The 26,867-nt window shown below is 32.9% G+C and overlaps 5 protein-coding genes across 5 annotated transcripts; 3 read left to right on the top strand and 2 right to left on the bottom strand.

Annotated features, from left to right (window-relative positions):
• Positions 1-8,338: 8,338 nt before the first annotated feature.
• Positions 8,339-13,162, bottom strand: CLUP02_11295 (peptidase family M20/M25/M40; the record flags this gene model as incomplete). The annotated part of the gene is made up of 15 exons (XM_049290263.1): positions 8,339-8,462; positions 8,515-9,005; positions 9,061-9,552; positions 9,611-9,728; positions 9,785-10,013; positions 10,065-10,173; positions 10,216-10,576; positions 10,911-10,985; positions 11,047-11,163; positions 11,217-11,540; positions 11,600-12,392; positions 12,447-12,518; positions 12,588-12,619; positions 12,676-12,789; positions 13,017-13,162. 15 exons carry the CDS (start codon positions 13,160-13,162, stop codon positions 8,339-8,341), a joined length of 3,597 nt encoding a protein of 1,198 aa, XP_049147408.1.
• An 87-nt stretch (positions 13,163-13,249) lies between these two features.
• Positions 13,250-13,857, top strand: CLUP02_11294 (uncharacterized protein; the record flags this gene model as incomplete). Its single annotated transcript, XM_049290262.1, has 2 exons — positions 13,250-13,763; positions 13,829-13,857. The coding sequence occupies 2 exons, from the start codon at positions 13,250-13,252 to the stop codon at positions 13,855-13,857; spliced, it is 543 nt and encodes a 180-aa protein (XP_049147407.1).
• A 7,034-nt stretch (positions 13,858-20,891) lies between these two features.
• On the top strand, positions 20,892-21,275 carry CLUP02_11293 (uncharacterized protein; the record flags this gene model as incomplete). The annotated part of the gene is made up of 3 exons (XM_049290261.1): positions 20,892-21,013; positions 21,071-21,155; positions 21,213-21,275. 3 exons carry the CDS (start codon positions 20,892-20,894, stop codon positions 21,273-21,275), a joined length of 270 nt encoding a protein of 89 aa, XP_049147406.1.
• Positions 21,276-21,831: 556 nt separating this feature from the next.
• Positions 21,832-22,354, bottom strand: CLUP02_11292 (branched-chain-amino-acid aminotransferase; the record flags this gene model as incomplete). Its single annotated transcript, XM_049290260.1, has 2 exons — positions 21,832-22,017; positions 22,079-22,354. Coding segments are annotated over 2 exons (462 nt in total), but the record flags the coding sequence as incomplete, so codon positions are not given.
• A 3,254-nt stretch (positions 22,355-25,608) lies between these two features.
• CLUP02_11291 (uncharacterized protein) lies at positions 25,609-25,809 on the top strand (the record flags this gene model as incomplete). The annotated part of the gene is made up of 1 exon (XM_049290259.1): positions 25,609-25,809. A coding segment is annotated over one exon (201 nt), but the record flags the coding sequence as incomplete, so codon positions are not given.
• Between the last annotated feature and the right edge of the window lie 1,058 nt (positions 25,810-26,867).

Here is a 26,867-nt window from a genome sequence, read left to right as displayed (position 1 = left end):
ATTTTCTATCTTTTTTATATATATCCCCTAGCTAAGAGTTTATTTTTATTAGGGGGTTTAGTTTTTTAAACCTAACTCTATTTTAATAAGGCTTATAATAGCATTAATAATAGCTATAATAGTTTTTAACTTTTTAAAATAGTCCTTAAAAATATATTTAGTATTATTATAAATAAAATAAGTATCACTATCCTTAAGCTTTTAATATAAGGTTTTAGGGATCGTTTTATAAGTAGAGGTATAACCTCGGTCCTATTTAGTACTTTTAATATCTTTATTATTTCCGTTATTTCTATTACTTTTATTATTTTTACTTAAGGTTTAATAAGTTTAGTTAAAAGCCTTAACCGCGCGGTCCTTTATAAAAGGGGGCTATATTACGTTAGCTAGTTAAATAACGTATTTAATATATTGTTAAAAAATAGCCGTATTATCTAAATACTTTAATATAACCTAGTTACGAAAATATATAAGTAATTTATTATAGAAACGGCGCTTTTATTAGGACTTTAGAAGCTTATTAATACGCACAAGCTTAGTAAATATAGAGCGCTTTTAATAAACGTTTTTAAGCGTAATTATAAGTACGTTTAGCTTATAATTAGCGTTATTTATAGTAATTAGGCTAGTATAAGCCGACTTAAGCTTATAAAATAGCTACTTAGCTATAGTAATCTTATTAAAAATTAATAATAAGTATATAAACTCCGTAGCGCTATTTTTAATTTTATTAATAATATACTCTAAGTAGTACTTATTTATATTATAATTAGCGTTCTCTAAGCGCTTCGTAATATATTAAAACTAATAATCGAACTTAAAGTTAGTATTATTACTTATAAAAGTAAGTATATTAAGTATTTTTTAAGAGCCGTAGGTAATAAGATAGAACGAGGCTAGAGTAGTTTTATAATTATTTTATATTTCTAAGTATACTAGCTATTACTTTAGCATATTAAAAATAGTAATATTTTAAATAGAGCTAGCTTAGGAGCCGTTCTCTAATTACTCTAACTTTTTAGCTATAATTATATTACTAATATAGGCTTAAATAAGGGCTTTTTTTATAATACGGAGCTCTATAATAATAATATATATAAGGTCGAGGTTTTTACGGGTTATTATATATAAATACTTAGTATTATTACTTAGCTAGTTAATAATAAACGCTAGGACCTACTTTAATTAATACTAAGTAATATATATTTTTTGCTATTATTCGATCTATTTAAATAAGGTCTTTCCGTCGTTTTTAAAATATAGTTCTTAAATAAGGTCGAGGTTAATATATTACTTAGTATTCTTTTTAAAGAGGATATTATTATAAATATAAATAGGTAAGGTAAGCTAATTAGCTACGTTACTAAGGTATATTAAGTAATTAGCCTAAGTAATAGAGGGTAAGAAGCGCTTTATTAGCTAGTTAAATAGTACGACCTTTAGGTTAATAACCGAGAACTTAGTACTTTTATTAAGGCTTATAACGCTTTATTAAGACTTATAAAAATAGCGATTTTATTAAAAGCCGTTAGTATAAAAAGAGACCTAGCCTCTCTAGCTATATTCTCTAATTATTATATTTAGTAAAGGGGGTATATATTTAAAGAGTATCGATTATATTACTTATATATAATTAATTCGGTCGGCTATTACTTAGCTCTTTTATACGCTTTTTTAATAGGGGTAATTAGTAATTAATTAATTAAAATATTATCGTTTTATTTTTAGAGAATAGTTAATTAAGTAACGTTAAGTAGTATTATAAAAGGGATTTTAAAATAAGTTAAAACGCTATTATATTAACCTAATTAACTAAAAACTTAATATAAAGAGGGAAAAAATAAAATAATAAGTAGAAGTTAATAAGCTAGCCCTTTAGGCCTAGCGGTCTAGCTCGTTACGTAACTACTAAGAGCTTAGCCTCGTAGCTTAAGGCTGAGCTATAGGGCCCATAGGGCCCTAGTACTTATTACTATAATAATAGTTCGATAATAAGTAAATAGGTCCCTAGGGGATAAGCGCTATATCGTTTAGTTTAATATAATAATTATATAATACTCTATTTAATAGTAAAATAGCCTTCTTTTTTAAAAATAAGTTATTAAAATCTTAGTAATATAGCTTTTAATCCTTAGCTATACTTATTAATATTACGTCGCTATTTATAACTAAGTTAATTATAATATATATAAGTATTATTAAAACTAAGTCGTTTAGTAGCCCCTTTTTTAGAGCGTCTAAGTAAATATATCGTTCGTAAATTAAATACTATTACTTTTTTTATTTTTAACTAATTAGCGGGTCGATATTCTTTAGCTAAAGAAAACTGAGGATAAGTATAAGTACTATAATATTAGTTATTATAAAGTAATATAGCTATATCTCCGTTACGTAGTTATTATTAATAATTCGAAGCCGTAAATAGTAGCTTTTTAATATTTTTATTTATTTACTTTTAATATTTACTAGCTATAGTAATAAGTAAATTCGTAAATTAACGTTAAAGCTATTAAATAGCCTAATACTAATTACGTTCCCTTTTATTTTTAAATTAATAAGGGCGCTTAGCTTTTTTTATATATAATTTAGGTATATATAAGTCGGGACGTTTAAGCGCTGCCCTTATTAATTATTAACTACTCTCCTTATTAAAATAATATTCGAGCTTATTATTAGTTTATATTACTTAGTTAAAGCGAGGTTTAATTAATAACTAATAGCTTTATACTCTTTTTAATTATATTTATAGTATATAATACTTAAGTAATTATTAATAAAGTACCCGATTTTATTATAATTATAGTATTACTAATACTATTCTTATAATTATAAATAATCCCTTATAATATAGCTAGTCTTTTTATAATTATAATACGTAGTATCCTTACTAAGTAAGTTATAGCGTATTCTTTACGTATTTAACTTATTAGCGCCCCGGTATTTTCTTATTAATTTGTTTAAATTTAAATTAAAATATTACCTAGGGGACGTTTATAAGCTCCTTATTAATAATAAGGATTATTTAATACGTCTTATTAATAATATTAACTATAAACAAGTCTATAGAAGTTCTATTTATAATATTACTATAAAGTATAGTTTAGGCTATAATTTACTTATTAATATAAAGATCCTCTATTTCTTTATTAGGATATATTTTAGTTCTATTTCGAGCTTATTAATACGGCTAATAAACTCGTCGACTTTTTTTTTTAACTTTACGAAGCGCTATTTAATTATATATTTATTACTATTCTTTAATTAGTAAGATTAAATAAGTTATTTTATAAAAAGGTCTCTAGTTTTTCTTATATAACTTAGTTTATTATAAACCCGGGGGTCTTTTAGTAATTAAAAATATAGTATATTTAAGAAGTTTTTATACTACTACTTAGGTAGCTAACTATATATACTACTTTATTATAGTCTTTTTTTATTTATTAAGCTTATAAATTAAAATAATAATAATAATTAAAAAAGAAGTTTTATAAATCTCGTACCGATTTATTAACGTATAATAAGTTAAAAAAAAAAATAGTTTAAATAAAAACGTTTTATTTATAGCGCTTATTTAAATTAAGAAGGAGCTAATAAATAAGGGCTTAGGTAGTACGAACTCGTTACTTTATTATTACTTAAGCGGCGCTTTAAGTACGGCTTTACTTATTAAACTATTTTTAATTTAAAGGTTTACGTTCTTATTTATATTAAAGCTAATATCTAAAGCTATTATAATTAGGACTATAGTCCTTAGTATAAGGGCTAGGCTATTTAAGGAGCTCTATAAGCGTTTTAAATTTATTCGTTTTTTATATAAGCGCTCTTTATATATTATAATAAGGATTTTTTTTTTAATTATTGTTCCTATTTTTATAGTTCTATTAGCTTATTATTTATTATTTAGTTTAAGTATTAGTAAATAAAAATAAGAGGTTCGCTATTTTATTTAAAATTTATTAATATTTTTAGTAATATAACGTATATAATAAGCGAGCTACCTAAATAAGCGAGCTACTTACCTAACTACGACTATCTTATTTTTTATTTTCTACCTTACGCAACGCTATAATATAATTATAATATTATAAACTAAAAAAACTTAGTTAAACTTAGCGATCTAAGCTATTAAAAAAACCCTAAAACTAAGTATTTAAGTAGTAACTAAGATCTATTTAGTCCCTCCTAGGACCTTAAGTACCTATTTAAAAAGTATACTCGTACGATAAGATATTATACTAAACTTATAAAAATTAATTATATTTAAAAAAAAGAAGCTAGTTAAGTATATTCTCGACTTAGATTCCTAATCGTTTCCTCCCCGTATTAATAATATAAAAAATATAATTAATTAACTACTTATTAACTACGACGCGCCCCTTATTAAAAAGCACTAGGCTTCTAATTTTATTAAGTACTAACTATAGCTCTAGATGCAACTTTTTTATAAGTACGACTATAAAAGGGCCTAATACGAAGACCTAGACGTAATAAACGCATAGTTTTACTTCATAACGAATATAATTATAAAATATAGTATTATAAAGTCCGATATTTATAACTTTAATAAGACTAGTTTTATAATAAGCTAAATTATATTTAAAATAGTTATTACGAGTATAAAAAGGCGTTTAAATATAAAAATAATATAGCTTAATAATCGTAAATAGGTTATAGTTATTTAGGCTATTAGCTCGTCGGGCTATAACGTCTTATTATATATTATCGTTATAAATAAATATTACCTTTTTACTTAGTATATAGAATCCGGTTTATTACGTAATTAGGTTATCGTAATATCTAAAAACGGCTAAATAATAAATAAAAGAGGCTTAGATTAAGTAAAATACTTTAAAAAGTATATAAAACTATGTATAAAAAGTCGATATTACCTCCTTATTATTAATAAATACAAAAGTTACTACTCTATGGATTTTAAGTTATATTATAAAGAGAATAATATCGTTACCCTTTATATACCGGCTTATTCGTTTTATTTATTATAACCTTTAGATATTAAATATTTTAGGCCTTTAAAAACAGTATATAACTAAGAAATTAAAAAAAAGATATAATAAAATAATATTTATATTATAAAAGAGGACTTCTTCTTTATATTTTATAAGGTATTTATATAAGTAATTATAGAAAAAAATATTTAGAGAGGATTTAGAAGAGCCGGGCTTATATTTTTAAATATAAAGAGTATACTATTTAAGCTTAACGTAAAGTTATATACTCCGATACTTCTAAGATCCCTCTTAATAATACTACCGGCCTAGATTTTTTAAATACTAAATAACTTAATAAAAGTATTATTATAGTCGTAACTTATTAAAACTCGAATCGCCCGTTATTAAAATAGCTCCTTAACTTCGATTATTAAAACTATTAAGTATTTATTAAAGGGGGCGCAAGGATTTATATATTAAATTACTTTATTAAAATCAGAGTATTAGATTTTTTAAAAAGAGAATAACCTACTTAATTAACGTAAAAGGGCTAAGAAAACACGTTTTAAATAAGGAGGAAGTCTTATAGTAACTAACGGGGAAGACTTTTAGTTATAAAAAGAGGTAATAACTTAAATTAAAAAAAAAACGCGTTAAAGTAATAGTCGTTAACTAAGGACTAAGACGGGTTAATAATAATATAGCGTTTATAAAAATACCGGTTATAATATATAAATATATTAAATTACTAAAGAAATATTTAAAAAAGAGGATATTAAATAGTTTTAATTAAATTACTTTTCTAAGTACTACTTTTTAGTTACGAATGTAATGTAGTTACGATCGGGTAGGTAGCTCGCTTATCTAGGTAGCTCGCTTATTATATACGTTAGTCCTTTTATATTATTACTACGTTATTTGTTTTATTATATTTTATTTTTATATTATTTATTAAAAAAGAAATAACTTTAGGGGGTCCGATAAAAAAGAGTTATTCTTTTTTTTTTATTATAATACTAACTACGCTCTCTTATTATATCTCGTTCTTATTAATATTTTAAGCTTTTAACTTGGTTCCCTTTATAAATAGAGATTTTAAATTATTAATAAGTATATAATATAAAAAAAAAGCTTATAGAGGCTAATTATTATTAAGGTTTGAAAAATAAATTATTAAAATCTACCCTTCCCTCGAGGTATATTATTAGCGCTCTATATATACTTAAGCTACTCTTTTATTACTTAGTCCCCCTCTTTATACCTCCTGAGCTATCCCTTAACCGACGAGGCCTGACCGGCGAGGCCTGATACTAACTATGCCTTTCTCTGGTTTATAGAAGTGCAAGTGGAATTAGAAAAGGTTCCATTGTGGCCGTTGTGACCATGGGCGGGAAAGACAGGCGATGCGCTAGCGAAGGCAACGACCGAGGCCAGGCTGAAAAGAGTGGACGACTTCATGTCGATCAGTGAGAGATAGGCAGTTCTGGAAAAGATCTGCAGGGAAAGCGACAAACAATGTGGTGAAGAGCAGACTCTTTTGTCTTTATGCTTCGCGGAAAGGGGAGACAGTTTCACTTATACTGACAGCACGACCTTGCCAGGACCTCGGGATCTCCCTAGACTCCTCTAGGAGTCTAAGGACCCGGAGTGGAAATTTTTGAATTCAAGATTCTTCAAGCTCCGAAGAACAAATATCCACCAACTACGCAAAAAGTTGCGACGGCCCTACGAAAGAAGCCGCGCATGCGGCTTGGGGATCCGCTGACCCCATCGTAAACTTGGCGAAGCTTGAGATAAAGATTTGCCCCCCGGCGTCTATTCGTCTCGAGTTGCCCATTCGGTGGATGCCGGACAGGGGTGTCAATGATGCAGCGTTCATCCAAAGGTAAAAATCTTAGCATGGAAGTCGACCGAGGCCCGATTTGCCTACCCGTAATCTATGTCTTGTGGGCCATGATGGATACTAAAAAACCTACTGCTTCCCTGACAGCATCCCACCTGGCATCCCACATACCGAGGGTCTGGATCCGTGGATACAATGGATGGCTTACTGGACGAATGAAAGTTTCACGCACAAGACAAGCACATGCCGACTTGCGAGTTGGGACGAACATGCACAGCCGCCGGAAAGATAAAAAGGGTCATCGGGTCCGGAATCCCACCTTCGGCTTGGGGCAGATCCGAGACTCCATCCCAGCCGGCAACGGCGACGGCGGCCTTACCCAGCCCCTAACGTGGCGTAGCTGGCGACGAAAACAACATGGAGCCAGTTCCAGTGATGATCAAGGAAGGAAAAAGCAACTTCAGAACAAGGGAAACGGCAGTCTGGCCCGTGTTGGCAACGTTGTTTATCGGAGACCGAGTCAGTAGGTACTTGACTCGTTGTCGACAGAAAAGAAGAAACAAGCACCAAGGCATCCAGCATCGGAGATTTCTTTTCGAAACAAAACCCCGATCTATGTACGATTCGCCCTTCGATTGAGAAAGTTCGATGACAACTCATGACATCCTCAAAATGACCTTGGGCCAAGAACCCCACGTATCAGTGGTAGCGCCATTAAGAATGATTGGCAATTGTTCTGAAAAGTCACAACGCGTAGTTATCGGAAAGTACTATACATATGTTCATAGATTTCACATGCAGTATGTTATCTTGGTATTCGAGCCGCAAGTGATGTCGTCTTTATTGGGCTCTTATTACATTTTTCTCATTGCTACGGACTGTGGTAGGGCCAGGTCATCATCACGGTCGTGACTTAAACCGGGAACATAGTGGAGAGTGTCGTCATATAACAGTGTAAATACAACCAGCCCAACAGCGGCTGCGACCGAATGAAACTGTTTCAACAATGCCACGTTCTCGACGTTTACCGACGAAATGGAAACTGTTCTAGGATCAACAATCCAGTGGGGGCAAACGCCGCCGACCGAAAGTTAACGAACCTTATCCAAATCTAGGGGCGGACCGTGCTGTTGCACCCCAACTTAGCCGGCAAAGTCTTCCAAAATTGGCACAAATAGGAAAGTGAAAGGCATCGCTTGCTTCATCGTTCGGAACTTTGATTGGTATATAGATTTCTTGTTTACTGTACGCTCCAAACTCAAAAGGATGGATCGCGTGTCTATTTCGACTTCATAACGTTTGGGTCTGAGGAGGACCGACACTCGTCTAATGGCTTCTCATTAAGTTGGCTCAGTTTAAGATTTTACGACCCTAATATGCTAGCACATCCGACTGGTCTAGTCATATCACCGAGATTCGAATTTGAAAAGTCAGTACAAGTCTATATAGATCTATCCATGTGCCGTGAATCTACACCCCACCCTTATGCCCGATTTTGGTGAGGCAATGCCTAAACCCTTGACATGAAAGAGAGCATGTAGTTGTCTTAAGGCCTTTCTTCGTCAAGCAGATTTCTAATCAGTCTGAGACAAGTGGGATGGTAAAAGTCTTGATACTTCTTGAACAGTTCCAACGCCAACTCTTCGTCAACCGACAACAATTCTTTGAATCTGTAAACTGTCAGCCATGGTATTGACTTGCGCTCTGGTCGAGGCGACTTACAGCGGCCTCACAAACTTCATTCTGCCTGTCTGTCCCAGGATATCCTCAGTCTGCTTCAAAACACTGCGATCGCCGGCTCTGAGCGCAACACGAAGGTATCGAGTGACGATTTCAAGATTGCTAGACTTTCCCACATCATACAACTCGTCAAGAAGCTTACAATACTCGAGTGGGATTGGCTGCGGACTTTCAATGAGTAGATCAAGAAAGACTAAAACTTGTCCCGCTGTCCAACCCTCGACATCGCTACCAGACGGCCTGAACGCAGATTGGACCGAGAGACTGCCCCATTGATCTGCCAATTCGATGGCCTTCTTGTAAAGCTCAGAGCAAAACCCTGGCTTTGGGGGCGCGCCTGGTTTGTGAAACCAAGAATTCCAGTCAACGCAGCCAAGTGAGGAAGTAGCAGCGGCGTCGGGTGAGAAGAACTTGAGAACACAATCCTTGAATCGGGATGAGTCAACCGCGGCACCATAAAACGTTCTGAAATACTTAAGTGATGGATTGTTAGTCTTTAAATTGTAGACAGCAAAATGGTAAACTTACATATGGCACAAACTTGAGCCACTTCTCTCGTCCGACGGTCTCTTCAAGGTAGCATAGGAAGGTGTATCCTTTCTCGTACGAGATCTTGGACATAATATCGTCCGGCCTCTTGCCTTCAAACTCAAGTACCAAGCTAGTGAAGACGCTGTCTTCGCCGCCATACAATTCAATAGATTGAATAAGGTCCTGCCAGCCAACGATGGCTTGGAGCTCGACCTCGTCGTCCCCTCTGAGTTCGCGCACAATGTTCCTCTCAGTCCAGACAGTCCAGCCTTCATTCAGCCAAAAGTGCTCCCAGGACGCATTAGTAACAAGATTGCCACTGTAGCTGTGCGCGAACTCGTGCGCGACCACAGAGATATTCTCTCGGTCTCCCGAGACGACAGTGGCGCTGTAAAAGTTGAAGATTGGGTTTTCCATACCGCCTAGATGGAACGATTTTGGCAACACGACCAGATTGTAAAGTGGCCACGGATACTCGAAGATGATATTCTGATACGTCGCAATTATGTCAGCTCAAGGCTTTTCCTGCTCAGGCTCAGCTACTTACCTCTGCAGATTTGATTATTGCCTGCAAGTCCGGCTGAAACTCCTGTTTGCAGGCTTCCAAGTCACCAGGGGCGCAGTAAACATAGCTTTTGGGTCCAATCTTCTCTCCCGCCAAATTCCTTCCAAGAGCTGTGTAAGTAATTGAATATGTGAGGACGTTCTTCGAAAGGCTTACCCGCTTGCTACGGCGAAGAGGTAGTTTGAGATTGGAATCTCCATCTTGAATCTGTAGGTCTTCTGTTCGGCCGTGTCCGTGATTGGTGGGAAGATCAACTCAGACTCAGGAACACCACTCGCTACGACAGGAAGTATTGAATGTATCGTTATATCGAAAGTGCTTTTGATGGAGGGTGTGTCCTGGCACGGGAAAATGGAGCGAGCATGAACCGGTTCGCACTGGGAGACTATCGACCATCAGCTGAGACCGACAAGTCGCAATGCAGCCCAACACTCACACATGAAGGGGTATTCTTTATCATCTGTCTGCGAGGGGCTAAGCCACTGCAGGCCCGTGGTGTTCTCGGTAGTTTCGAAGTCGACCTTGCCAGCGACTAAATTTGCCAACTCCATCATTGATGATACAGCAGGATTGACAATTCAACGTACTGTGAGCTCAATCGTTTCCCCTTCACCATAGCGTCTTCCAAGTTCAATGCATAATGGACTACCATTCTCTCCATCGTCGGACTTCAATGTCCACGCAGCCTTTCTTCCTCGATAGCTTACTCCCTTGATAACGACATGGCTTGTGTCTAGAACAATTTCGGCGAGACCATGAACCCGTGCTTGGCCAGTAATTGAAGTTTGACCAATCAAGATCTTACGGTCAAAGTCAATCGTCAAGTCAAGGGCCGTATGCTGGGTCGAAAAGTCTTGAAAATTGGAGCTAGTGTTGACATCTGTGACAACGTTGGTTAGACACATGGTGCAACTGCGAGCGAACGTCGTCCGCGCGTGGGAAGAGAAGCTTGGCTGCTGTTTGTCAGAAAGAGAGACTGGCAATCAGGCCTATTATCATTCCTGCAAGCGAATGATTTCTTGAATTTGAATGATTCTAAGTAAGGTATTCGTAGACGTAGTTCGGGTGCTTAACTCAACCGTGCCCCGCATTCTTCTCTGCCCCTCACCCGTCGTTCAATATTGCCTATTACGGCAATCCGGTGCACCCCGCGCTAGCTGCTCGCTTACTTGCAAAGATACGATGGCAGATATTGGCTCGTTCAAGTTTACCGCTTAAGGCCGTTGTTTAAGGGAGCCTAGACGCAGAATGCAGCTCATCGTTATTTCTAGCAGTCAATTACAAATTGTGTTTGCTTTGACGCCAGAAGTTTGTGACCTCTTTGAGATAAGCTTCGTAGAGCTTGATGGCGTTGATGCTGTTGAAGAGCGAGTTAGCCCCTGTGGAACTCCAGACCTTGATGCTGCATATCGACTTACTAGTTGCTCTTATCCAGCTTCTCGTTAGTGGAATGTTGTCCATCGGTAGGCCGACCAACAGGCATAAGGAGCACATTTTTTTTCAAGGTCTTCTTGAAGTCCAAGGCGATGGGTATGCTGGGTAAAGTTAGTGCTAGTCTATCGCGCTGAGGTTCGATGTAAAGGCTAACCTTCCACCTTCACAGGTCAAAGCAGGGTCAACGCCCCACACGTTTCGTGTTGCCTGAATCGCGGCTTGGTAATTCCAGTGGCTCGCCTCCTCGTAGAACCAATCATTCGGATGACACTCAATTTCGAGTTGGTTCTTACTTCCTAGACTCTCGAAACGGTCCTTGACGTGTTTTCGCACCAGCTGGTCAATGTCCTCCCACTTCATAAAGGGCACAGTACGGATACTGAACTTTCCGACAAGCTTAGCAGGTATAGATGTGACAGCTCCGGCTCCAGGCAGGGCATTCTCTATCCTGTGCAAACTGAGAGATGGCTTCTTCCAGCTACGGGGCGGAGAATGAGGTTAGCTTATCGATCTGAGGTAGAGTGCGAGTGAACGTACCGAGCGACCAGAGCGTCAGCCTGATTGTCGTGGAGGCTTCTACCCCCTGTGCCACCGTACAAAGAGTCTTCCGAAATGTTCAGCTTTTGGTAGCTCTCGTACTCTTCTTTCGTGACAGCTTGGACATTGTCGTAGATCCCAGGGACCAGAATCTTGCCATTCGCATCCACCAAAGAAGACATAATATTGACCATGTCTGTCATTGGCTCCGAAATCTGACCGCCGAACCCACCACTATGGGCATCCACTTTGGCACCTGTGATGGTGACAAGGTAGAAGATGATGCCTCTGAGTCCTTGAGGGACGCTAATCTGCTCGTCGCTCACCCAAACAACATCCGTGATGCAGACCACGTCGACATCCTTGAAGTACTTGTCTGCCTCATCCTCCAGGCCCTGCCGAAGGCCAAACGATGCGGTCTCTTCCATGCCTTCGAAGCAGAAGACCAAGTTAGCCGGTACGTCTACATCCGCCTTTTGGAAAGCTTCTATCATGTTGATCCAGCCAATGAGAGGGCCTTTGTCGTCCGAGGTTCCTCTGCCGCAGATCTTGCCGTCTTCTTCAATCGTCATCACGAAGGGCTCGTGCTTCCATCCGTCCTCGATAGACGCAGGCTGAACATCGTAATGGCTGTATACGAGCACCGTTGGCTTTTCGGGGTCGCTGCCATAGCGTCCCAATACCAGAGGAGGAAGGTCGAGGTCTGTGCCCTCCTGCTTGCCCAGATCTTTGAGTGTTACCTCAACACCAACAGCCTCCAGCTTGGTCGCAACCCATTCACTCATCTGCTTCTCTATTAGATATTGTCATCTCTATGCCTTGATGACATATGGTTTATTCGTCTAACCCACCGCGAACACATCCTTCCTATTATCTGCATAAGCAGAGATTGAGGGAATCTTGATGGCGTCTCCAAGTCCTACACGAAGTCATAGTTAACTAAATATGGTCCTTTCAGCCAAAGCAAAAAGTAACTGTTTGGACGTACTATCGATGAAGACACTCTCAAGCTCATCAACCCTGTCTTCCAGATTAGCGAGGCAAAAGTGCAAGGGTGTCTCTCATTTTTCACGGACTTTGCATAGAAGCTAGCTAGTGCTTCATTGGTATCGTTCACCGGGCGTGCTGGAGTAGGAACCATCGTGGCGATAGAAACGACGTCCTTAGTCAGCAAAGAACTGGCTTTTCGACTACAATCGAGCTTCTTTTAGCACTATCACCAGCTGCAACAATTGACTCTGGGCGCTAATTTTGGTGTTGAAAGAGGGGAAGTTGGGCTTTCCGAGTCGAGTCTAGTCGCACCGAGACCCACGTCAAGCGAGATCGGATTACGAGTGATGCAGCGTGGGGGCCGATACAAAAGTCCACTTCGAGATATTACCGAAAAAGGAAATTGGGAACGAGAGAGCTGACTTACACGAAATTAGACATTAGCATGAGAAAGGAGACGAGAAGGTACTGCAGAATACGACGAGATCTTGCAGTCTGGTGCAATAAGTCCCATGCAAAGAATCGTATTTCCACCAGTTGGACTTTCCTTTCTTCCTTGATGTTACCATTCATTTAGGCACACTCAACTTTACCAAACATGCAGCAAAAACGCAAGATCCTCGTAATCGGCTCACCTCGCGACGTCATACCTGACAAAGTATGGGCGGAATTCAGCTCACGGTACGAAACTCTAATGTACGACTATCCAAAGTACAAGACTTTTACCAGTCCATGACTTCCGGCACCTGCAAGAGCATTGACGGAATCATGCGAATCGGCATCAATACTCCGCCCGACAACGAGAAATTGGGCATGGGCTGGACCAGACGGGCTTTGCCACATCTTCCATCAACTCTCAAGATGATTGTCAACTTCGGACATGGTTTCGACGAAGAAGATGTTGCGGGACTCAATGCCCGTGGCATAGAGTTTTTCAACACCACAGGCGGGAGCGAGGCGACGGCCGTGGTCGCGGTCTATCTCATCATCTCAGTATTCCGTCAGCTAAATCGCTACGAGCGAATGCTCCGCGACGAGCAGTTCTGGCCAGCCTTGAGGCACTCGTCTCAGAACGCAGTCGATCCCTTTGGAAAGAAAATTGGCATTATTGGCATGGGTTCCATCGGCCAGACCGTCGCGAGACAGGCAGCTGCTCTCGGGATGGAGGTTCACTGTATTAATAGGCCCAATCTTCGGAGAACTTTGGAAGTAATGAAATATAAGAACGAGCACGTCAAGGGGCTTTTGCCACCGATACTGTTTCATAAGTGTTGGTATACACGTAGGCAGGTCAGACCTTTTGGGTCGCGACTAGGTCAATAGGTCAGTATAGGTCTATTGCGTGTGTGTGTGTATAGGAGGGGAAGATCGTGGGCAGAGCCCGCGGTCCCTCAGTAGGTATAGGTAGGTAGAAGGGTCCGTCTACACGGGCCCAGAATACCTACCTACTACCCCTACCTAACTACTTAATAAGGCCCCTTTTTTACCTCGTAATCCAATATTAATAGTCTTTTACTTTTATAGCAAAAAAGGCTAGAATAGGGGCTAGGTCCCCCGTTAATAAAAATTAGTAATAGAATCTATAGTTAATCTCCTATTTAGAAGTACTTAAAGCCGTATACTAAAATTTTAATATAGCTTCTGCTATAATTATTTATATAAAAATTTTAATATCCCCTCTTTCTAATTACTTCTTAATCTTTTAATATATATAATTTATATACCTAAACTCCTCGGAAATTGTTAAATCTAGCGTAATTAAAAAAGAGCTTTTTATTAGTCTAATTACGCCCTAAATACGTACGTTTCTCTCTAAGCTAAAGCTTAAGAAGTATATACGTTCGCTAAACGACTTATTACTTATAATATATTACTATTTTAACTACGTATTACCTATCCTTCTATCTTAACTATAATAATTCCTTTATTAACGAATTATTTAAAGGACTTATTTAGTATACTTTTTATAAACTCGTTAGCTAAGTTATCGTCGCTACTAATCTAATAGATTTTATAAGGCTTGCGGCGTTTATATAATTACTTAAGTATTATAATATTTATTATAAAGCGCTTTTCTTTCGTAATACCTAGCTTAATAAGGTATTTATATAATATATATAAATCTATATAGATTATAATAAGGATCTTTAGAACGTTAAGTTATTTAGTAATAAGGTTTAAAGTAGTTAAGATAGTATAAGTAACGTTAATACCTATAACTATTTTATAAACCTCTAATACTAGTACGCTCTAAGTAATCCTTTTACTTTTCGTAAAGCTATAGTAAATAATATTATTATTAATTATAAAGCTCTTATTAGTCTATTTTGTATTCGTAAAAATAATAATATAACCTAGTTATAAAGTATAATTAGTATTATTTATAAATAACCTATTTACGAAAATAAAGAGTTTAGTTATAGTTAGATTTAATAGTACGAATATAAGCCCTTAGTCTAAGTAATCTATTTATTATTTAATATAACGGTTTAGCATAGCGTAGTTAATAAACGACGGATCTACTTAGTATTAAGTAGTAAATAACGTATTAAAAGCTATCTCTAGTTAGTAAATTAATATAATATAAGTACCTCGAGCTTACTACTTAATAAATAATTATTTAATATCTAATACTAAGGGGTTAACCTACTTAAGCTTCTTCCCTTAGTTCTTCTATCTAAGTATTATATTAATACTTTTTAATAAAATAATCCTACTATTAAAGATAAGCGGCTCGTCGGCTAATAGTTATTATTTTAATTTAGCTAGTAGCTTAGTACGCTTAAGCTCGGTTTCTTCCTTTTAGCTAAAAGTCTTATTTAATAATCTAATAATATTATTAGTCTATATATTAATAATACCGAATAATCCGCTTTTTCTTATTAAGATTGATAAGTATAGATCGAACGTAAATATTATTATTTAGAGTATTTTTAAATAATACTTACTATATATTACTTACTAATAAGTATTAGATTTTATAAAACTATATAATAGCTATATAATATATAAAATAGTGCCCTTAGGGTATAAATAATAAATCCGAGCTAGTAATTAGGTAAAAACCTTATAATAAAGAGGTTAGCTTAATTATATATATACTTAAGTAATATCTCGTAACTAAATAATATAGCCTTCCCAGATTAGGGTCGGGGCTAGGGTAAGGATTAGACGTTAATTAGTTTTTTAAATTATTAATAATTATATAAAGATTTCCTTCTTCCTCTCGTTATTATACCCTTATATAACTAAGTAAGACTTTTCGATAAGGTTAAGTCCTAAGTTCTTAATTTCGTTAACGAATTAAAACTTAAATATCCTTATATCCTTATATTTAAGGCTAAATTAAACGAATTTAATTACCCCTCTCTCTACTAGTCCTAAAAGCTCCTTATTAATAAATTTTATAAAAGGTATTCTTAAGGTAATAATAATACCCTTATTACGGAGCTTAGTAACTAGCTTAAGATTTACTTTTTCCTTAAATATAAGGTAAGTCGTAGTTATAAAAGTATTACTATAGCTACGTTATATTAATATTTTTTTAGTCCTCTTACTCTATAATAAAGGGTTATTATTAATTATAACGACGATTTTATTAAAAACTTCGTTTATAGCGGCGCTATTATTAGTTAACTAGTTAACTACGGGGATTAATAAGCAGTTAATATACTTTATTATCGTAACTAGTAGCTCGGGGTCGACCTCTTTTAAATATTAAGGTTTAATTATAGTAGCTTAGAAGCTTATTAGGCCGTAAGGTAATTTTATTATGTAAGTAGTACTATTTATTAAAATAAGCTTAAATAAGCCTTTTTATCCCTTACTTTCTTACTAGATTTTAATATCTAATTATAATAATAAATTAATAATATAAGAGATATTTAGTCCGTTTTAAGTAGCTAGTACCTCGCTTACTTACTTATTAATATAAAGTTTACGGACTTCCCTTATTACTTTTTTAACTACCTCTATATATTAAGTAATATTTAGTAACGGTAGAGATTCGTTAGAAGTGCGCAAAAAAGCTTTAAAAACGAAGAGTATTAAAACGAGGCTATTTAAGCTAACTATATTATTAATTACTTTAATTACGGCCTAAAGTATAGCCTCTGCGCTTATTAATAAGTACTTATTTTAAATAATATTATATACTTTTTTAAGTACTACGTAGTATCTCTTAGCTTTATTAATACTATTATAAGCTTTAACGGGTACTTCCTTAACCTTAATAAACATAGATTTAGTAAAGAATTTAAACTCTATAGCACTAAAGTTCTTATTAGTATTTATAATAATTTAATCTAGCGGACCGAAATAAACGTCGATCTAATATAATTAAAAAGCCTCCTATATATACTTCGTAATTATATCCGTAAAGAACCTTATTATTTAAAAAGAAGTAATAGTATTAACGACGTAAAATACTAATTAATTAGTACTTTTATAATTTATTAAGTATATTACGTTAATTACGACTTTATAATTAAAATCGTAATTATTTCGTAGGGTAAATTTAAATCGGCTAGGGGTAGTAGCGTTAAGTTAGTATTATTAGTAAATCTTTATAAGCTTCTCGAGGGCTACGATTTTTATATCGTTATTAAACTATTAGAGTAGCTTTAGGAGATAAAGAACTAAAGAGTAGCTAAAGCGCCGATATAAGTAACGTAATTTGCCTTTTATTAAGTAGTTAATAATAGCTTTCTTATTATTAAAGAGTAAAGGCTAAGGGTATCCCTATTTATAAATAATAAGTACTATAATATCTCCCTTAACTAATAAGTTATTAATATTATTAAAATATACTCCTAGCTTATTTATATCCCTTAAGTAGTATAAAAAAGGAGTATTAGTTAGTAAAACGTAAAAAGTAATATTATTAAATAGGGTATTAATAACCGTAGATCTTAATAACTTTACGGGTTCGCTATTACTAAATTAAATACCTACCTCGCCGGCTCTAAAAGTATTAAGAATAACTTCGGGTTATCGCTACTATAATACGAGGAATTAAAAGTAGCCCGTAATTAAAAATTCTATAGCGCTAGTATTAGGTATAATACTTTAAAAGTCCCTTAATAAGTACTTTTTATTTAACGAAAAAGAGGTCGCTAGTTTTATAAGCTTAGTTAACTTATTAATAAAAGTAGTATTAATAAGACTATACTCTATTACTTAAGTAATAAGAATATTTATAAGGGTTCTGTTATTAATAGTAGTCGTAAGGTATATTATTAAGATCTAAACTTCGTCCTCGTAATTATCTTTATAATCAAAATCGAGGCTATTAAAGTATTAAATTATAGTATTATTATCGTCGTCGTCGTCGTTAATAAGGGCAGTTCCCTTATAAAAAATAAGGAACTATAAGTATAAGCTTAGTATAGACCTCTTATTTTTTTTTATTTTTTTTATACTTTTTATATACTTAACCTCGCTCTTTTTCTAAGTACTTAGTTAACTAATAGCCGGTTTTATAATAAATAAAATACTTTTTATTAGTAGTACTACGGCCGCGTTAATTCTACTTATTAAATTAGGTCTTTTTACTAAAGTTACTATAAGTGCGGTTAGTTTAATAAATAGCGGGGACCTCTTTGTTATAAGTACTATTTTAAAAATACTATTACTACTTACTATAGTTGCGCTCTCTCTCTATAATATTAATTAAAATACTAAGCTAGTAATAGATACTAATAAATATAAGTACTAAGTTAAGTATAGTAAGTTTATATTTTAAGATACTACTTATATAATAAAGGAGTTAGTTATTTATATTAAAAACAGATCCTTAAGTAGTTAGTGCCTCGTAAAGGATTATAATACGGTTAATTAGCGCTTATAAAATCTATTAGTTCAACTTACTTAGGTTCTCGTAAATTATAGAATATTAATAAAAGTTATAGAGCTTAGCGAGGTAGTTTTAATAACTCATAAGTAGCTCGAAGTATTCTTAGGTCCTTTAGTATATTATGTCGAAGCTAAGCGGGTTAGAAATATTACTAAGTTAGTTAAAATAAAAGGTTAATACCCTTTTTTTAAGTATATTTAAGAAAGTACCGGAATAGTATCGTTTACTAATTCCTACCTATTAGTATAATATTTTAAAAATCCAGAGCTTCTTATTAAAAATATCGTACTTCTCGTTATTATACTTATTCTTATCGTCGTAAAGCTTAGTAAGGTTAATTAATTAGTAAGTATTAAGTATAATATCGTTTTTAATTTCTATATTAAAGTATAATATTTAACGGGGTAAATTTCGTTATTAAGTAATAATAACTTTATTCTCTAGTTCTTCCTCCTCTTTTTTTTAAAGAGGTAGTAGGTTAGTTAGTTAATAGTAAGGCTAAGGTCGAAATTTTAATTATTAGGATTAAGTAAGTTAGGGTTATATAAATTCCCTTATTATTCCTTTAACTTATTAAATAAGATTATTAGTATTTATTAACTACGGAAGTAGTAAGTAAAAGAAGTAAAAATCGTAGTATAATATATTAAAATATTCAGTATAATTATAATAAGCTACGATCTCCTCGGAAGTCTAAGTAAGGAAGTATTAAGTATTAAGGGTACTAGCGATCTTTTTTATTATTTAACTACGATTTCTAATCGTTAAATTAATACTATTATTTATAAAAAAGTCTCTTAGCTTTTTAAGAATTATACTTTCTATTCTTAAGAAATCCCCTACTTCTTAGCTTTAGAAATCGGTTTTAAAATCCTTTTATAGCTCCTCGCTTATTAAGCTATTTTAATAATAATATCTTATTATATAAAAAATAAAAGTATTAAGCTTTTTATTATTTATAAGAGCGGGTATAATATTAAATAAGCCCTATTAAGTTAGGTTAACGTAGTCCTATTAGTAAATTAGAATTAAGTATAGTTCTATAATTTAAAAGTATAAGTAGGCTAGAAGTAATATTAACTAATCGTTAAACCCTTCTTACTTATTACTAGGGCCGGCGGTTATTATAATATATTTATAAAGTAAGTTATATAATAAAAAATTATTATAAGATATAATCGTTATATTATAATTATAGTATAACGTTAGTTAGGGTAAAAAGAGTAGTAGGTCGGTTATAATAATCGTTTTAATAAATGTGAGCGGGCTACTATTATTAACTAGAAAATTCTACTCCTTTAACGAGGTATATAAATAAAAGGTTATTAAAGTCGGCAGAAGGTCGTAAAAAAAGAAAAAAGGCCTTTTATAACTATACTTTTAATAATAAATAAAGGATTCCGTTAGCTACTAATTAATAATTCCTTTTAGTACTTCTCGTATTTTATTTTATTAATCTAGTTTTAGAGCTTTTATTAAGTTAAAAAGAAGTAGATTTATTAATAATATAAAATAGATCCTTATTATTACTATTATTAAGATCTTTTCTTTTTCTTAATATCTTAAAATACTTCGCTATTAGCAAGAGATTCGCTATTAACGTATTTATAATTCTAAAGGTCTTATTATTACTAAGCGCTAGTACGCTAGTAATTATTAAATTAATCTTTTAATAGTTAATCTCCTTTTATTTATTATTAGTTTAAAGTAATACTTAGTTATAATATATTTAAAATAGATTCCTTTATAAATAGTTCGATTAAAGAGAAGTTAATAATAATAATAAGGCTAGTAAAAATAATATTAATAATAGAAGCGAGGTTAATAATAGTAATAAAGTAGTTAATTTTTTTATAATAGTAGTCTTAGTAAAAGAAATCGTATATAATAAAGCGCGCTCTTAACGGCCTACGACTAGTTAATTAATTATTAATTAGTAATAATAAAGGAGAGCTAAAGTAATATAAACTAAGCTGCTTATTATTAGTTAGATAAATAGAACTAAGTTAATAAGTTAGAATAACTAGTGAGGTAGGTCGAGGCTATCTCTTTTATAGTTATATCCTTATTACCTTACGGTAGAAATATATATATAATTTAACTACTAATTAGTATTAGTATATACGTAGGCAGGTCAGACCTTTTAGGTCGCAACTAGGTCAATAGGTCAGTATAGGTCTATTGCGTGTGTATGTATATAGGAGGGGAAGATCGTAAGCAGAGCCCGCGGTCCCTTAGTAGGTATAGGTAGGTAGAAGGGTCCGTCTGCACGGGCCCAGACTACCTACCTACCACCCCTACCTAACTACCTAATAGGGCCCCTTTTCTGCCTCGTAATCCAACAATAAGGATCTTGAGGGCCTCGTCGCTTCCGTGGACTGCTTGGTTCTAGCATGCTCTTACTCTCCAACAACACATCATCTTCTGTCGAAGGATGTCTTCTCCGGGATGAAGAAAGGAATTCGAATCGTCAATGTGGCCAGGGGTCGTTGTATAGATGAGGAAGCGCTGTGTGATGCCATCGACAGCGGCACTGTCGCAGCGGCTGGGCTGGATGTTCACTACAACGAGTGAGTTTCTGATGTCATAGTCTCTTCATACTGCCTGTGCAAAGCTAAAACTTGTAGACCAAACGTAAACCCAAGATTACTGAATCACGACAGCGTGACACTTTTACCTCATCTCGGAGGACTCACCCACGATTCAATGAAGGTAGACGCTTGAGTTGCGCCCGTTGCAGTAAGACTCTTTTTGCTAACGACCAGACAGAACCATGCGTTGATGGCCTTGAAGTCAGTAGATGACTTCTTTGCCTGTTCGAATTTGACGTAAGGCGTTTCAAGCCAGGATGCGGTTGGATAAGTCTGTGAGAATAATGTAGTAAAAGATATCACTCAAAAGTCATTGCAGACGCATGATCAGCATGACATCGGGAACTGGATAGAAATGAAGTTGTTTCACACTTGATTTTCATATGTAGTCCATACCGCCAAACACCATATGCCATTACGAGTGTGCTGCTCGCAATTCTCTTGCTCTTTTGTTGCATCAATCATAAGCTCCCACTGCTGCCTCGACAAGCGGCTAGGCTCGATCATAGGCTTGATTGTCCAGATATCTCCTTTGAGAGTAAGTGGCTGCGCCGTTGCGGACTTTCAGAAGATATTAATCGAGTAAGTAAGGTAACAAGCAGACATATGATACGCTTTACTCTGACAACGGTGATAAATCGGCCTTCTGTCAACTCTGAGTTCTATGTTCTCTGAGATCTAAGGTACGTGAACAAGAAAATGCAACCCATTCTCCAACTATAGTCACACCTTCGTCTTCGTTTCATCTATCATACGCTTCTTTCAGTGAGGCAGGAAATCCGTTCCTGAATTGCCTTTCACTGCTCAGCAACGACGTATCCCCATTCGTGTTCTACTCGACCGTAGATGATATCCTCCAACCAGGATTTGATGGTGTTGGAGTATGCGGAGCGCGGTGTCTTGTGCCCCTCATCAGTAACCATCATGGGGAATTGAATCTCAGTGTCGCCATACTTGATCACGGAAACCGGGGTGATAAACATCTGTCAATGACCCGTTAGCTAAGAGAAATTGAGCAGCCAGAAAGACACATGTTAAACTTACCGCGGTGCCAGAAACAAAGGCCTCCACTAGCCGACCTTCCTCATATGCTTCCGCAACCTCACCCATAGTAAACGGCCGCTCGACAACATCCAGCGGGGCAAGCTCAGTCTCAGCCGTCGACTCCCGCGTCAGCCTCTCCCTCGCAACCTCCAAAACACTCCGTCGAGTGATGCCATCCAGGATAACCTCCGTGTCCAAAGAACTAGTTACAAGCTCAATCCCTTCACCCCCCTTCTTCCTCCACACAACAAAGAAATTACTCGCCCCAGCCTCCGTAACTGTTGGATTACGAGGCAGAAAAGGGGCCCTATTAGGTAGTTAGGTAGGGGTGGTAGGTAGGCAGTCTGGGCCCGTGCAGACGGACCCTTCTACCTACCTATACCTACTGAGGGACCGCGGGCTCTGCCCACGATCTTCCCCTCCTATATATACGTAATATAGACCTATACTAACTTATTAACCTAGTTATAACTAAAAGGTCTAACCTACTTATATATATACTAATATTAATTAGTAATTAAATTATATATATATTTTTATTATAGGTTAGTAAGGATATAACTATAAAAGAGATAGCCTCGACTTACTTTATTAGTTATTCTAATTTATTAACTTAGTTCTATTTATTTAACTAACGATAAGCGGCTTAGTTTATATTACCTTACCTCTTTTTTATTATTACTAATTAATAACTAATTAACTAGTTACGGGTTATTAAGAGCGCGCTTTATTATATACGATCTTTTTTATTAAGATTATTATTATAAAAGGATTAACTATTTTATTATTATTATTAACCTCGCTTTTATTATTAATATTATCTTTACTAGCCTTATTACTACTATTAACTTCTTTTTAATTAAACTACTTATAGAGGAATTTATTTTAAATATATTATAACTAAGTACTATTTTAAATTAGTAATAAGTAAGAGGAGATTAATTATTAAGAGATTAATTTAACGATCGCTAGCGTATTAATACTTAGTAATAATAAAACTTTTAGAATTATAAGTACGTTAATAATAAATCTCTTATTAATAGCGAAGTATTTTAAGATATTAAAAAAAGGAAAAGATCTCGATAGTAGTAATAATAAGGATCTATTTTATATTACTAATAAATCCACCTCTTTTTAACCTAATAAAAGCTCCGAGACTAGACTAGTAAAATAAAGTACGAGAAGTATTAAAAGGAATTATTAATTAGTAACTAACGGAATCCTTTATTTATTATTAGAAATACGGTTATAAAAGGCCTTTTTTCTTTTTTTATAACCTTTTGCTAACCTTAGTAACTTTCTGTTTATATACCTTATTAAAAGAGTAGAATTTTTTAATTAATAATAGTAGCCCGCCTACTACTATTAAAACGATTATTATAACTAACTTATTACTCTTTTTAACCTAACTAACGTTATATTATAATTATAATATAATAATTATATTTTATAATAATCTTTTATTATATAACTTATTTTATAAATATATTATAATAACCGCCGGCCTTAGTAATAAGTAAGAAGGGTTTAATAATTAGTTAATATTACCTCTAGCCTACTTATATTCTTAAATTATAAAACTATACTTAATTTTAATTTATTAATAAGATTACGTTAATTTAACTTAATAAGGCTTATTTAATATTATACCCGCCCTTATAAATAATAAAAAGCTTAATACTTTTATCCTTTATATAATAAAATATTATTACTAAGACGGCCTAACGGGCAAGGAGCTATAAAAGGACTTTAAGACCGATTTCTAAAGCTAGGAAATAGGGGACTTTTTAAGAATAGAAAGTACGATTCTTAAAAAGCTAAAAGACTTTTTTATAAATAATAGTATTAATTTAATAATTAGAGATCGTAGTTAAATAAAAAAAAAGATCGCTAGTGCTTTTAATACTTAATACTTCCCTACTTAGACTTTTAAAAAGATCGTAGCTTATTATAGCCGTATTAAATACTTCAATATATTATATTATAATCTTTACTTTTTTTATTTATTATTCTTATAATTAGTAAATATTAACGATCTTATTTAATAAGCTAGAGAGATAATAAGGGAATCTATATAACCCTAACTTACTTAATTTTAGTAATTAAGATTCTAACCTTAGCCTTATTATTAATTAACCGACTTATTATTTTTTTAAAAAAAAGAAGAGGAAGAACTAAAAAATAAAGTTATTATTACTTAACAACGAAATTTACCCCGTTAGATACTATACTTTAATATAAAAACTAAAAACGATATTATATTTAATACTTATTAATTAATTAACTTTATTAAGCTTTATAATAATAAGAATAAGTATAGTAACGAGAAGTATAATATTTTTAATAAGAAGTTTTAGATCTTTAAAGTACTATATTAATAAGTAAGAATTAGTAAACGATATTATTTTAGTACTTTTTTAAATATACTTAAGAGAAGGGCGTTAACTTTTTATTTTAACTAACCTAATAATATTTTTAACCCGCTTAGCTTTAATATAATATACTAAAGGATTTAGGAATACTTCGAGCTATTTACGAGCTATTAAAACTACCTTACTAAGCTCTATAACCTTTATTAATACTTTATAATTTACGACAACTTAGGTAAGTTGAATTAATAAATTCTATAAGTACTAATTAACTATATTATAATCTTTTATAAAGCACTAGTTACTTAGGGATCTATTTTTAATATAAGCGACTAACTCCTCTATTACGTAAGTAATATACTAGAATATAAACTTATTATACTTAACCCAGTACTTATATTTATTAATATTTACTATTAACTTAGTACTTTAATTAATATTATAAAAAGAGAGCGCGACCGTAGTAAGTAGTAGTAGTATTTTTAAAATAGTATTTAAAATAAAGAGGTCCCCGCTATTTACTAAACCGATTATACTTATAGTAGCTTTAATAAAAAGACCCGATTTAATAAATAGAATTAACGCGGCCGTAATATTATTAATAAAAAGTATTTTATTTATTATAAAACCGGCTATTAGTTAACTAAGTATTTAAAAGAAGAGCGACGTTAAGTATATAAGAAGTATAAAGATAATAAAAAAAGAAATAAGAGATTTATACCGAGCTTATATTTATAGTTCCTCGCTTTTTATAAGGGAACTACCCTTATTAATAACGACGATAATAATAATATTATAATCTAATATTTTAATAGCCTCGACTTTAATTATAAAAATAATTATAAAAACGAAGTTTAGATCTTAATAATATACTTTACGACTATTATTAATAATAGAACTTTTATAAATATCCTTACTACTTAAGTAATAAAGTATAGTTTTATTAATATTATTTTTATTAACGAGTTAACTAAGCTTATAGAACTAATAACCTCTTTTTTATTAAATAAGAAGTACTCGTTAGGGGATTTTTAAAGTATTATACTTAATACTAGCGCTATAAAATTCTTAACTACGGGCTACCCTTAACTCCTCGTATTATAATAGTAACGACCCGAAGTTATTTTTAATATTTCTAAAGCCGGCGAGGTAAGTATTTAATTTAGTAATAATAAACCCATAAGGTTATTAAGATTTACGGTCGTTAGTACCCTATTTAATAATATTACTTTTTATATTTTATTAACTAATACTCCTTTTTTATACTACCTAAGGGATATAAATAAGCTAAGAGTATACTTTAATAATATTAATAACTTATTAGTTAAGGAAGATATTATAGTACTTATTATTTGTAAATAGGGATACCCTTAGCTTCTACTCCTTAATAATAAAAAAGCTATTACTAACTATTTAATGAAAAGTAAATTACGCCGCTTATATTAGCGCTTTAACTACCTTTCGGTTCCTCGTTTCTTAAAACTACTTTAGTAATTTAGTAATAATATAAAGATCGTAGCTTTTAAAAAGCTTATAAAGATTTATTAATAATATTAACTTAACGCTACTACCCTTAGCCGATTTAAATTTACCCTACGAAATAATTACGATTTTAATTATAAAGTCGTAATTAACGTAATATACTTAATAAATTATAAGGGTACTAACCGATTAGTACTTTACGTTATTAATATTATTACTTCTTTTTAAGTAATAAGGTTCCTTGCGGATATAATTATAAAGTATATATAGGAGGCTCTTTAGCTATATTAAATCGATATTTACCTCGGTTTACTAACCTAAATTATTATAAATATTAATAAGAACTTTAGCGCCGTAGAGTTTAAATCTTTTATTAAATCTATATTTATTAAAGTTAAAGAAGTATTTATTAAAACTTATAATAGTATTAATAAGGCTAAGAAATACTACGCGGTACTTAAAAAAGTATATAATATTATTTAAAATAAATACTTATTAATAAGCGCGGAGGCTATATTTTAGGCCATAATTAAAGTAGTTAATAATATAGTTAGCCTAAACGGCCTCGTTCTTATACTCCTCGTTTTTAAAGGTTTTTTACGCACTTCTAACGAATTTTTATTATTATTAAATATTACTTAACGTATAGAAGTAGTTAAAAAAGTAATAAGGGAAGTCCGTAGACTTTATATTAGTAAGTAAATAAACGAAGTACTAGTTATTTAAAACGGACTTAATATCTCTTATATTATTAATTTATTATTATAGTTAAATATTAAAGTTTAATAGGAAAGTAAGGGATAAAAAGGCCTATTTAAGCTCGTTTTAATAAATAGTACTACTTACGTAATAAAATTGCTTTATAGCTTAATAAGTTTTTAAGCTACTATAATTAAACCCTAGTACTTAAAGGAGGTCGATCCTAAGCTACTAGTTAC

This window comes from Colletotrichum lupini, chromosome 5 (assembly GCF_023278565.1).
Source record: "Colletotrichum lupini chromosome 5, complete sequence".
In the NCBI taxonomy this organism is placed as follows: Eukaryota; Fungi; Ascomycota; class Sordariomycetes; order Glomerellales; family Glomerellaceae; genus Colletotrichum; species Colletotrichum lupini.
This window is presented reverse-complemented; position numbering and strand designations above follow the sequence as displayed.